The sequence below is a fragment of the Triturus cristatus genome, chromosome 5_2 (genome assembly GCF_964204655.1).
Source record: "Triturus cristatus chromosome 5_2, aTriCri1.1, whole genome shotgun sequence".
Classification (NCBI taxonomy): domain Eukaryota; kingdom Metazoa; phylum Chordata; class Amphibia; order Caudata; family Salamandridae; genus Triturus; species Triturus cristatus.
The window spans coordinates 427775162-427789007 of NC_140588.1; the positions used below are offsets into that span (position 1 = coordinate 427775162).

The 13846-nt window shown below is 42.6% G+C and overlaps 2 protein-coding genes across 3 annotated transcripts in view; one reads left to right on the top strand and one right to left on the bottom strand.

Moving 5' to 3' along the window:
* LOC146823113 (uncharacterized) overlaps positions 1 to 806 on the top strand; it is a 29904-nt gene extending 29098 nt beyond the window's left edge. Inside the window, exon 3 of the mRNA XM_085608141.1 lies at positions 704 to 806. Within this exon, the coding sequence (XP_085464267.1) occupies positions 704 to 806 (103 nt within the window). The remainder of the gene's footprint in view (positions 1 to 703) is intronic.
* Positions 1 to 13846, bottom strand: part of LIMD1 (LIM domain containing 1) — a 475792-nt gene that overhangs the window by 126626 nt on the left and 335320 nt on the right. For both annotated transcript variants that reach the window (XM_085607366.1, XM_085607367.1), the window contains exon 5: positions 1535 to 1602. In XM_085607366.1, coding sequence (XP_085463492.1) covers positions 1535 to 1602 — 68 coding nt within the window. The remainder of the gene's footprint in view (positions 1 to 1534; positions 1603 to 13846) is intronic.

Sequence of the window (13846 nt, forward strand, 5' to 3'; positions counted from 1 at the left end):
CTGCAGCTGCTATTTTCCCACATATACTTATATGCCGTGATTAAGGGAGAGCAGTTTAGGAGTCCCACCATTGATAGTCTGAGCTCGGTCAGTCCAAGGTCGTTCCCTATTGGTGCTGCTCCTGGGGTTAATCCCTTGGGCGTGCATGGATCTCGATGCAGCGTTCATATGTTTTGGGCCACACTAATAATTTGGTGATCTTGGCTTTCCTAGTAATGTCACCATCACCAGATGATGATGCCTGCATGCATGAAAGGTGCTCCCCACTGACCAGGTTACCTGCATCCCAGACGTTTCTACACACAACTGAGCCTTCGGGAAGATTCATAATACAACAGGGAAGGGTTTAGCTGTTAATTCTTGGGCATATATACTTTACGGATGGTCTGAATGTATGCAAACAGGTGTGCCTGTTGGAGAAGTAGTACCCTCAGAAACAAAGGTGAGACTTTTATTTTAGTATGACCTAGAGCTGGTTTATGTTCATAGAGTTATTTTTTTCAACTGATTTTGAGATGATAATTGTTTTTCTCTGCTAGAATCGGAAATACACTTCTCAGTAGCAAGCACACATTTGTGGACAGAGACCGACACTGTAACCCCAAAAATGTAAGCTAAGCGTGGTAAGAATATATTCAGTTTTTAAGTTCTCATGTGGGACCGCAACCATCCATGTTCTGCATCTGATGTTATAATTCTGTAGGGAGCTTTCAGCTATTTCCATCCATGCCGGCAAACAGCTGACCACAGGAATGGGTGCGCCTGTGGTTGGCAGTGACCGGCTGGCTCAATCAGGAGAAGTGTAGCCCACAGTCGACAGAATCTACACGCCCTGGTCAGGGTCTGAGAGGATCCAGGTCCCCAGGTATGTTTATTCATGACTCTGCTGGTCTCTAACTAGTGGCCCTCCAGGTGTGCGGTGCCTTACAAGACAGAATGAGAAGGGTACAGCGAGAGGGAAGCAACCAAGATCTGAACCCGGGGCAGACCTTGCGATTGCAGGACTTGTGACCATATTTGGGTCACTCAGGAGAGGCCAAAGCACTGTGCCAACTTCAGATAGGGGAAATATTTAATAGTCAAAAAGGCAGGGAGTGTTGAAAAGAAAAGAGAAGGTGCCCACCAATGACTCCATGTGCTACTAAAATCGTACTCTTGGAAGGTATTTTCTTCCAAGTGGTGCAAGTGGAACCCTTGGAAAAATGGCCACATAGTTAACAGAAGTAAAAGGGAGCTACACTACAACGTCCTAGGCACCGTCCTCTGTTGCAACCAATGTAGTGGTGAAATTTGAAGTAGAGGTAGACGGACAGGAAGAGGAAACAAAGTACGCCACAGTGGAGTTTGTTCCACACTGTAGTTCATGAGGTGGGTAGGGTTTTTTTGGCAAGATACCTATACGTTTTTTTCTTAGAACAATCTGATGCTGGTTCCTGGGGATGACCTTGGCACCGGATTTGATATATAGTCATGTCATTAAGGGTGACAATCAGGAAGTTGAATCTGTACAAGTTGTAAGAAAAACATTACATACCAGAAAATCTTCTTCACAAAACACCTTTCCGCTTACAAAGTAGAAAGCCTTTCCTCTAAGTTTTCGACCTGAAAAGAAAGTATGGGAAAATATTTTTTAACATGCTATATTTAAGGTCCAACACAAGGTATATGAGACTTATGAATTATACCTCAGTAAATGTCATTTTAATAGTCCAATCTGGAAATATAAATACACAAGTGGCCGCCATAGAAGAACACATTTAAGGCTTATTTCCTTTAGGAAGTGGATAGAGATCAGGCAGGTCATGAGATCAACTCTCTAGAAGTGATTCACAAAAACGACGGGAAGAACATAGCAGCGAGTAGAAAGTCAATGTTTTACCTAAATTCGCTCATACTGATCTAGTCAGAAACCGAAAGTAGTAAGTTACTTTGAAAAAATTCTACTTTTGTGAGACTCACAAAAAATCCACAGTTACATAAGGACTTTAACTTTTATAAAATTCTTCTTTTGTGGGACTCACACAAATTTCACAACTACATAAGGAAATCAACAAATATCATATTTCCACATGTATGCCTAACGCTAAATTTGCAATAATCAACCCCACCACCACCTAGCCCCTAAAAAACTCATCTGTTTACAGTGGTTTAAAAAATGCAAATGAACTTTAACTTTTTAATTCCTTTTTTTCTCCATGGGAGAAACATGGTCCATGAAGAGGATCCTCTTCCCGCACATCCACATCCAGTGTGCCGTTGATTTGGTCTTTCTGACACTTCTTACAGATGCTTTCTCCAGTCGATTTTGGCAATAAGAGCACATGAACCATTGGACATTAAAGACCACCGGATACATTTGTGAAGGCCCAATAAGCTGTGAGCACCACCTTCACAATTGACACAGCACCACACTGTAACACCCCTATGTAAAATATGCCACAGTGGCAGATTCTGCACAACATACAAATACGATTTCCACACTCGCAAATGGAATTTCTAAGCATAAAATCCATGAACCCAGAATCTATGAATCACCATTTACAATTTACACACTCAGTGTCACATTTTATCCTTCTAAGTCAGGCCTGTCAAGGCATTAAGTTTGATTAGGTGTGACTTTTCCATGTTTGCAGTGCATTTATGTGTGGCGTTTCCAAGTCTTATGTGTGACACCTTTCAGAAAAGCACATTCTCATGGCTTATGTGTAACACTGATCAACACTGAGTGACAGTATCAGTTTCTATCCAATGAATTATCCTGGTCCAGTGAGACATGCAAGTAAAAGAAAAGGATAAAGTACAGCACATAGCCTTTTGGCAAGGTTTACGATATATAAACATTACATACAAACAAGTATACTTACATATAAAACAATCATATGGTCTGTGATGGTATGGACTCAGTCTATCTAAGCTAAACTCAACTCTGTTTTGGGTTGGCCACTTTATGACAATGGCATGGACACCAAGGACCACCATCATTGATTGCTAGCCCCGCTTTGGTTTTGCATCTTACACAAATACTTGATTGTCAGAGCTGTATTTGTAACGCACAACAAAAACAGTTAAACTCGAAGTGAAGTTTTAAGTCCTGGGCAAAGTGGGCAATTGCCCAGTGCCCCCACCTTTCAAAGCCCCCCAGGAAAGTGAAGTTTCTCACAAGTTCACTTATGTGTATTTCTGTATCGTAACCTTTAATGTATAATTTTATATTGTTAGTTAACAAAGGGTTTGAATTAGCAAAAAAAAGGGTTTTAAAAATTCAAAGATGACTCAAACAGGGACCCCCAAAATATTTCTTGCCTTTTGCCCCCAAAATACTTAAGATGACACTGCGTTAAGCATTATGCAACTAAAACGAGTGTCTACAGTGTGACCATCCACATCATGCAGCTACTTCATTAGTATCAAGTGTCACATCTCCACCAGTTCTCCTACACTCGTAAACACTTTTCCCTCAGCCTCTACCCACCCGCTAACTTTGTGAATCCAGCCCAAAACTATCACCATCTTGCTGAACTTCAAAGCATTGCACTTTTTCACTCGGCCAACAAGAAGAACAAGTTGATAAGTTTGTAATCAGCCAGGGCCGGCTTTAGGGCGGTGCGCCCGGTGCAGCCCCACCGTTCGCTCAGAGCGCTGTATTTACAAATAACTTATGGATTTAAAAGTACCTGCTACAGATCTCCAGGTGTGTCCAGCAGTTTTCAGGCAACAATACTTAATGTTCCTGCTCGAGAGAGATTGGGGTTTTGTCTAGTGACTCAGCATAAAGTAACAAACAGGGTTAATATGCCTGCTGCAAATAACGTGTACCATGTCGTAGAGATCCTTTTGTAACTTCCACTGCTCTAATAAAGCACAGTGACCTATGAAATGCCATCAAAGAGCTGTATGCAAACTATATGGTATATGTTAGAACATTGTTCTTTTCTCCAGTCTTTCATTATCTTAATGTTGATAAAAAAGGGTTCGTTTGGATAGAAGTACTCTCTTATTAGTAAAGCCAACCCCAGACACTGTGGTGCATTTTAAATCCTGAGTTTGTGCTCCTCCAGACCAAACACTTCTAAAATACTGCCTGTTAGTACAGATGACATGTGATTCCCACACCTTGTATTCCTCATGGTCTTATGCAATATTTCTTATATAGACTGATTTACATATATAGGATTCATTGTCTCTGTATAATGTGTGTTTAATGTAAAGGGCTCTGACACCCTTCATTGGTATGAGTAGCACTATAAAACAAAATAAATGCATGTGAGGGAAGGGCTGTGGAGATGTGGGACATTGTTGGAGGGTGGTAGTGAGGGACTCTGTGGAGCCTGAGGTCATGGGGAGAGGAGTGCACAAAATGATCGTCACACCTGGCGCCATCGGTGCCTAAGCCGGCCCTGGGTTTATTAGTGTATGTTCAATCCGTGTATTAGTTCCATCTTAGTATCAGTTTTATACGTACCAGAGGCTCCCAATAATGAAGGCGATAACCTGGGTGCCTCTAGGTATTTTTAGTTGTCTGGATCCCTCGCTGGTCAGTAGTACTTTAACTAAGAATTTTCACCACCCTTTTGCGAGGTTGAGTTTGCCCTTTGTGATACTATCCTACCGGGGTGGAGAGTGGTTGCCTATGATGAAGCATGCCACGTGATGTGGGCGAGGTCTCCTCTTCCAAAAAGATTGGTCGTTTGCTAGGGACTTCAAATCCAAAGTAGGGCATTGATGAATTAAAAGCATTGTGGGTAAAACCCCTTCTGCAACTATCTGAACCTTTGTGTTTTTTAAAAATCTAGATTCCTTCAGCACTGCCTCTTCCTACCTCTATGCAGCACATCATACCTTCACGTCTTGTTCCTAATCTTTTTATGCAGTGCTCCCTGTCTTCAGGATATGGAATAAACTCCATTCGGATTCTTCTAGAGCTCTACTCCTTCAAAATGATCCCCAGTCAGGTTCATTTAGCGCTCCCTTTGGATGCCTGCTACCCTCCTTGCCTCCAGGATCTTTGAGTACTCCTCTTTAGAGTCATTCAGCATTCCATTCATCCAATATCCTACATTGTTTCCTCCCTCAAAGAGCTGGATTCACGAAGAGAAAGAGAAATCTCTGTCACTGCCTAAGGAGGCAAGTTTTCAGTATCCTACTTAGGGAAAATTTGAGGCGCATACTAGTATTGACACATTTTATATCAATGACAGGTCGTCCATTGCAGAGATCATTCATGAATGAAGGTTGGATGGATGGATGGATTGATGGATGGGACAGTCACTTTATGCTTCTACCAAGCAGTAGATGGGCTGCAGTGCTGTCAAACAGCTCAAGCAAGATACAAAGGGGATTTAAATGACTGAGCAATTCAATAAAGCCGTTCATGGACTTTGCTGTACTTTAAGATGGGAAACAGTTGAAACACCGCGGCCTCAGCCACGAGTGTTCCGACACCACAAGTGTAACCACGCTTGCCTTAACCACACTTGCCTTAACCACGCATATGCCTTGACCACGCATATGCCTGAAACGAGCATATACGTGGTTAAGGCATATGTGCAGTCTAGTTGCTGGCTGCAGCTCGGCGAAAGAGCAGGAAGAGGAAAGATGGTGAGGTAAGGCGGTGAGGTAAGTGGGGTTTTGGGAGCTGGGCAGTAGTTTGTAGGGGTTGGGGTAGTTTCCAGGGCTTGGAGGGGGTCAGGAGTTTTAGGGCTCATGCAGGGGACATGGGTGGGGGTAGTTGTTTGGGTTGGGGTAGTTTTGAGGGCTGAGGTTCGTGTCTTTTTCAGGGAGGTGGGTTCAGGAGTTTCAGGGCAGGGGACGGGGTGGGGGCGTAGTTTGTTTGGGTTGGGGTAGTTTTAAGGACTGTGGGGGTCACAGTAGCTTTCATGGCTGGGGGTGTCAAGAGTTTTCAGGCTCGGGGTAGGGGACAAGAAAGGGGCAGTTTACAAGCTAAGGGAGCATTTGGGCTGGGGCAGGGGTAGATTTTAGGGGGTGGGGTTGGGTTTTAGGGCACAGGGAGGGGGGCTGTGGTGGGAGTAGTTTTTAGGGGGATGGATTTTAGGGCTCTGGAAAGGGGCAGTTTTCAGGTCCAGGATGCAGTGGGACTGGGGCAGGGGGGAGTGGAGGTAGGTTTTAGGGTGTGGGGATGGTTTTAGTGCTCAGGGAGGGGGGCTGTGGTCGGAGTCATTTTTAGGGGCTGGGGGGTCAAGTATTCAGGTTCAGGATAGGGGTCGGGGAAGTTTATAAGGCTTGGGCAGGTAGAATAGACCGCAGGAGGACCGATTTTTAGGGCTCAGGGCAGAGGGGCAGAAGTGTGCCCCTTTATCACATATGTCCCATTACCAATCATGTCTTTTACCACGAAATTGCGTGGTAAAGGCAATGCATGATAAAGGCATGCGAGGTAAAGACGCGGCAGTGGTTAAGACCGCGTGGTTCAGGCATGCGTTGTTGAGGCATGCGTTGTTCCATCACACAACCCTTTAAGACTGCCTCGTTTCTGGTCACAGCAAAAATAAGAGTCTTAGGGCATCTGTTATCCGGATTTAACGGCCATAAGAGTAGACGTCAGTCTATGCCCCACGATTGCAACGTTTTTCAGCCCTCATAGAGAGATAACCCGGAGATGAACTAGACCAGGGCAATGGAATTCATAGCTTACAGCTCCAAAAATAGCTAAGATGTGCAATATGTAAATCAAAACAGATAAAACTAAGAAAAAAGTCTGGGTGAGGTATATGTCCCAAGGTGGCCATTGAGACCTCATCAAAGCATTTGAATTTTCTGAGTTATGAGCAGGACGGTGCTACACTCAAAATCGTTTCTTTTGCATTTTAGTTTTCTTTCTTGTGTATTAAAAAGGGATTGGCAGGGCTGCATTTTATAAGGACATGGCTTGGACGCGGTGTGGTGGTTCAGAGTTCCATAACAACTAGAGTACACAAGGCAATATCCACTGAATAAACTTGCCGAGTCAGGCCTCAAAAATACCCTGTACATAGTAAAACAAAAGTAAAAAAAAACACAACCCGCACAAATCAGCAGTTGCCCATCCCCTCCGCCTCCATATCCCCACCTTGGACTGGGTGACACCACTTATCGACCTTAAAATGTTAAATCAGCAACCCATTTGTATGAAAGCTCATTAGTGCATAATCCCAATCACTACTGTAAGAATGCCTGAAATTATTACAGACCAAATGTGTTTTATTATGCATCACTTTGCACAAATTTTCCTGAAAGGGCACCGCCCAGTTTCCTCCAAAAACCTCTATTCCAAAACATCTTGCTTGGCCATTTGTGAATGTGGGACTTTATTATTTTTTTTGGTGGGTGGGGGGTCATTTTTTGTCTTATTCCAACTCTGCGTTTACCCTTGACATGTGAATTGAAATAGAAGTCGTGCACACCTTACACTAAGTGCTGGCAGGTATTGGTAGCCCACATATGAGCCACTTTCTTTGGTTAATAGACAGGCACACTCATCAGTATGCCTTCTCACATCTTCCTAGACAGCTTCAATGTGCTACCGGTCTCCCAAGTCTCTTCTTTCCACAATTGCTCACTTAAAACCATAGAAGGAGGTGATGCCCTATTTTTCACAATTGCCCTAAGAGAAGAGATGTAGGCACCCCTCTGTCAACGATTATAAGTCGCAACCTCCTGTTTCCGGAGCAGTGCCACACTGTGTGAAAGCGTTGTTTGATTTTTCATCGTCTTATTTCCATGCCTCCTCACACCCTGTGTTTAAGAGCATCTTAGCTACAATTTCCACTTCTGTTCTTGGAGATGAGTGGCCTGTGTCAGAGAGTGCTTTGGTTGGTCTGTCTCCCTAGCAATCCCTTGCATCGGAAAATATGCAGTGAATGAATAAACCATTCACAGAAGAGGCGCGGGCCAATTATTAAACGAGGAAAATGGGATCATGGAAGACTGTCTTCAAGTGTTTGCCCTCTGCGGTCAAAGCAATTTCGAAATTTCAAGGACGGCTGCTATGGTATCCGGAAAGAACATTTCGGAACAGATTCGTTTATGCTAACTGAGACATGGGCTCTAGTGCTTAGAAACCCACCCAATGTATGTGCCTATGGTTTTACAATGGAACATCTTCCACGCTCTCATGGCGGAGGAAGTTCAACATAGGACCTGGCACGCTTGTCTGGTACTTATTTATTATATGTGACTTTCAAATAATGTAGCTATATTCCTTTGAGAATACCTCTACAGCTCTGATATCCTATATAGGTTCACAGGCGTACTGGGAAGAGAATAATCTCCTGCAATTAATTAGTTATGGACTTATTAATAATTTTACAATAGCAGTAAAGTCCATTCTTTGCATCAATAGGGCCCTAATATCGACTTTCCCAGGGACATCATCTGGACTACATTGAATAATTTGCAGCAGAATGAGGGTGGTAGGGATTCTCGGGATGAACATTTGATATATATATATATTGTTTTTTTGGTGGAGTGGAATTTTATATACCGTAAACTCCACCCGAAGGTATCAGAGTGCTTTACATGAGCACCAGTTGCATTACAGATTGACGCATTCATTTTGTTTTGTTTGGCACGGGGAGATTAAGTGATTTGCCCAGAATCACAGGATGTTGAGCGTCCCTGTCCAGGCTCGAACCCGGTTCCCCAGCTTCGAGGTCGACCGCTCTAGCCCTTAGGCCACATCCTCTCCCTCTCTATTAATCAGTGAGACTCTTCAAAGAGGAGGACAATAATTTTATTATTAATGGCATATTTTCCTCTGACTGCAGTACCAGAAGCGGTAGAGTTTTCCTGTTTGTTAAAAGCCGTATTCGAGTGCTTCGAGAGGATACAAGGATAGATTTCCAGGCCCTGAAGGATGTAGAAAGAAAACCAGAAGGGGCAATGTTTGTTTTAAATGAGACTCTGAAATAACTTTTAGAAGGAACTCAAAACCACAGTCCTTTGACACAGTTGTAATTACATTTTTGTACTCAGATCACGTAAACAATATGTTGGAAAACCTATTCCAAAAACGATGTCTGAAATCACAAATGTGCAGAGACTCAAAACCACTCTCCAGCAACTTTGCAAGACTTATACGGTCATACCAAAAGTAGAAGAATGCCTTCTGTCATAGAGCACTTACTTTATTTATTTTTTTTAAATAAAGGGACTTTAAATGTAGAACTTATTTTTTATCTTTTCTGTAGGCGGCATGAAGAGTTCACTTTAATGCATGCAGGTTTAATGCTAGATCCGGTCAAAAATAACAAGAAAGGGACTATTTTTTTTTTTTCCATATTTTATGATAAGCGAATATATAGCTATAGACAGTCGCAATACTAAGTCAGAACACCAGCTGAAGTAATTCCAAACAGCATCAAATATAGAATGTGTGCTAGGGGTGTACCTAGGTGTCTGGTTCTCTTTGTCAAACAATGTGGACTTGTAATTAGTTCTCTGAATTCTATTTCCACGTTTGAGACTTGTGCTGGATAAGGATATTGAAACACATGTCTCTCTGTCTTGTTAAACTAGGAGAACTCTGTTATAGCACTACATTTATTAAAAAAAAAGCGAATTCGCCTTCCCGTATTAGTCATTACCCTCATGTTCGAGTTTACTTTTCTTGAAGGGGGTCAGCAAAAGTTTTATAAGGTCTGGTGTCAGCCAAAATATTTTTTATTTTTAGCAAAAGTATACACATCATTTACTTACTTTCAATTAGCCCTCTTCATCTGTTGGCCTGTTATGTCATTCACGTTTTTCCACCCACTACAGCACACAGTTATGGGTCAACCTACTTCAGCAGCTGGCTAACTTCACTGTGAGCAATAGCATTGTGCTCTTGCCCAAGGTGCACTAATGTAAAAAAAATAGTCCCTTTTACGGCCTGGACTACTGGCCCCATATGTGTTATTTAATGAAACAAAAACTGGACAAGGCAGTTTAAGGAAATGAAAATGGTTTTTGAGAGAAAAATGTACAAAACCCATTATATAACAAAAAAAAAACACATTGTGAAAACCAAAAGGTTGGCAGCCACCCTATGGGGTTTGCCAATGCGTGTTGGCCCTTGATGTGATATGAGGAAGTCCTTTAATTATAAAACTTGGAAAAAAGCTTGATGAAACTGGTAATTTTGGTCTTGCAGCATTTTCCCCCTGAACAATAATTAAATACTTGATAAAGAACGTCCCGCCTCCCTGCTTTGAATCCTATGTGTTTCTGCGAGCACAATGGAAAAGGTGCAACACACAAGCACTCTTTTAGAGTGAATCACAAACAGGGCCAGCGCTAGGCATGGGCAATGTGGGCAGCTACCCAGGTCCTCACACTCAGCCCACCAGCATGGGACCCCACACCAGTGCAACACACCACCAGTCCTTTGGTATCCCTGCAGATCCAACTGAAAGAAGGTGTCTCATTGCAATTGGATCCTTGGGAGGGGGCCCCCTCCCTGGGCCTCTCAGGGATGGTGTGGTGAGGCCTAGGGGAGGGAGACACTTACACTAATCCCAAATGCAAGGAGACACATTTTGCAGGTTTGTTCTGCAATTAGGCCTCCTGCCCATTCAGAGACACTGCGGGACGCCTATTGTCCAGCATTATAGTGCCCTCACAGTTTTAACTTTCAGACTACAATCAATTCTCACACCTTCAGCCTGATAGGAGCTCTAAAAGAGGTGCTTGTAGGTGGCTGAGAGGCGGACCTGCGGCCCAGGAGGAGTCTGCACAAAGCAGCTTTTGGAGCCCTGAATGTGTTACTTATGTAAATTAGGGAGGCCTCGCACATTCCCTTTTGACCCAGGGCCCCAAAAATCCTAGAACTGGCCCTGATCACAGAGGTCATATGTGGAGAAGTCCAAAGTGTGCACATACTGGACCACCAAACAGCAGCCAAAAGATGTTAGACATGATTATCCGCAATAATTGGTGGAAAGAGCTTGCGGACAAATGTACAAAACCACATGACTATTCCGTAGGCGATGTCTCATTTACCTCCACTGAGTCAGGAGACAAAGTTCACTACAATCAGTGACAGAACACTGGGTTGTGCTTCTTGATAAAACATTGCTACATGAGAAGCATCAAGTGCTCGAAGGTGATGGGGCTACAGGGATTTAATACCAGCAGTCCAGCTTACTGCAGGCTGGAGTCATCGGATGACTTTAGAATTACTCCAGGAAGATCTTTCTTTTTGACTTGGGTTTCAGTGTTCAGTGCTGCTGTGTAAAGGAAAATGGTTCAAGGAACACCGGTTAATAACTCAAAACGCCCTACAGTTAGTGCTGAAGCTGCACTCTGAAAATGCTCTGATAAAGAGTGTCAACTCAGCCGTAACACATCAGGGAAGGGAAACACTGTGGGGGACGGTGAACAAATGAGGAAAAGGTAAAAATGCATTGGCAAAGCAAATATTTTGGACTTTTGTACAGTGATTTTTTTCAACAAATCATTTGCACTTCCACCAAATATTAGAAGAATCACCTCGGTCTCGCAATTCAAAAACAAAGCTAAGTCCTTTCTCATGAGTAAATTTCTTCCATAACTAACTACGGCCCGTTTGTGACTCTTTTGAGACCTGTAAACATCCCTGAATATTCGATTTTCAGATGCGTGAACAGGTGGAGATAAGCAGGATGACTGTAATGTTAATAGCAAAGTAATGGCGCTTGGATAGCACAAGTCAGTGTGTTTTCATCGAGTCTCACCCATGGACCTCAATCAGGCCTGCATAGGATTCCCAAATCCATACGTTAGATTCAAGGATGATAACTAATGAAGATACGCACGCTAGAGTCAAGGGCGATAGCTAATGCTGATACTTCTATCAAGCAAGTTGATTACTGATATGTGCCGGTAACTGTGCATCCAGTCAGAATCCAGGTTTTCTTTTGAAAGGATATTCATTGTACATTACTTTTTATATGCAAGTAGGTCATGACATGTATTACTATAACCCTTGTGACCGCCTGGTAAAACTGAATATGTTATTAACGTAAAATTGTATAATGTGATAGAAACTGTTTGGTGCTGAACTGTAAAGCGCTCTGACACCCAGGAATGGGTCTCGTTCACGCTATAGAAAACACTAAAAATAAATAAATAAATTACTAACATACATCACGGGTACAACAGCAACAACTCAAGCCACGCACACACACACACGCTACAGTACAGGTGAACACAAACAATGGTTCCATGGGTTCAATTGTTCACAAATCTTGCACACCTTTAGGAAACTCTCAGCAATAGGAGTAGTAGTATAAGAATAAATGCAAGACAAAGGTCACCAAAGTTATACTATCCAATGGCATTATTCAAAGCATCATCATACTGTATGTAAATACGTTCCAGTGCAAACAGTGTGGGCATGGAGAAACCTGCAATGTTGACACCCCGAAATCTATCTCCACAGAACGTCCACAATTCTATGACTCAGAGATTGCGTTAAACCTCAATTTCATGAAGCAATGTGTACCCGTGGTAAGGCAACACCCTGCAGAACAGAAATATCAGGAAACAGTCAATTAAGTGAAAGGGCCCACTCAATAACGGAGGTCTAGATCAGTAGACTAGTTAAAGGGATTTATTACAACATTGAAAAATAAGATGGTACAGAGCCAGGAAGGCTCTCAGGAAAAAGGGCATTACAGCGAAGTACAAAATCAAATATTGTTTTAAGTCCTAAGTGGGCAGCAAAATCAAGAGAGAAACGGAAAGCACTCCTGGCAGCATCAAAGTCTTCAGACTCACCCCCTAATTCAAGAGTTTTTATATATTATTTTGGCATATAAAATTAGCAAAACTGCAGATTTATTGTAGTATGATCAAATATGTTACTTTAACTGGGAGCTGGTGGAGCGTTCAACTAGACACATCAACAACAGCAAGCTATTATGAATGAATAGGGTACAGTGAACTAGCGGAAAGACCTTGAACTAATAGTTGCAGTTTTGTGCCTGAGCTGGGGAAGATTAATCGAGAACAGCACGAACAATGACAATGGAAAAATCAAATATAATTTTGCTTGACTGCATTTTGCAAAAATAACAAACAAACAGGGGAATGGGCAGGGGGAGACAAAGGTGACATCTATTTTGGGAAACATGATAGATAGGACTAAAATGAGACCTAGTTAACAAGGTTCAGGAAAACACACTTCTACACAACAATAGAAATTTGTTTTAAAAGCAGCAGCACTCTATCAGTGTGTACATGTGTAACTGAGTGTTAAACTACTTCTGCACGTTCTAATGATGTACAAAAAACATAAGGGAACAAAAATCCTCCACAATGGTATTCTGTGAAAAAAGTGTATACATTTTATATATACACATATACACATGAACAAGACTGTATTCAGTGTGTCAAAAAGATATCAATAGTACTAGTTCAATACCTCATATCAGTGTATGACTGAAAGTTCATGTTCAATACCCATTCGATGTTTTGACTGTTATGGAATAAAAATGCAGGTCTCGTCAGGGCATTAGCATCTGTCTAGAAATCTTCAGTGAAGGCCGTAGTCATAAACATCAAACTAATCTGAATCACTAGTCCATCGTCCATGTGCATCTGCATAAGAAGAGACATCACTGGATTTCCCATCATTCACCAGCACAGGAAGTGACATCACTGAATTTTTCATCTTCCAGCAGCACAGGAAGTGACATCAATCCTCTCCCCTTCCAGGACCTACTTAATGGCTGCCACAGCATGAATGCCTAAAGGATGTGCACAGTGGGAGCGCTGAAGGCAAGCCTGTCTGCGCCTGGTTCGCGCCAAGTGCCAGGAACACTGGTCCTCTCCCCTCCCACCGCTACCATGCTGCGACCCAACATGCCCTCAACCCCAGCCGCCACTC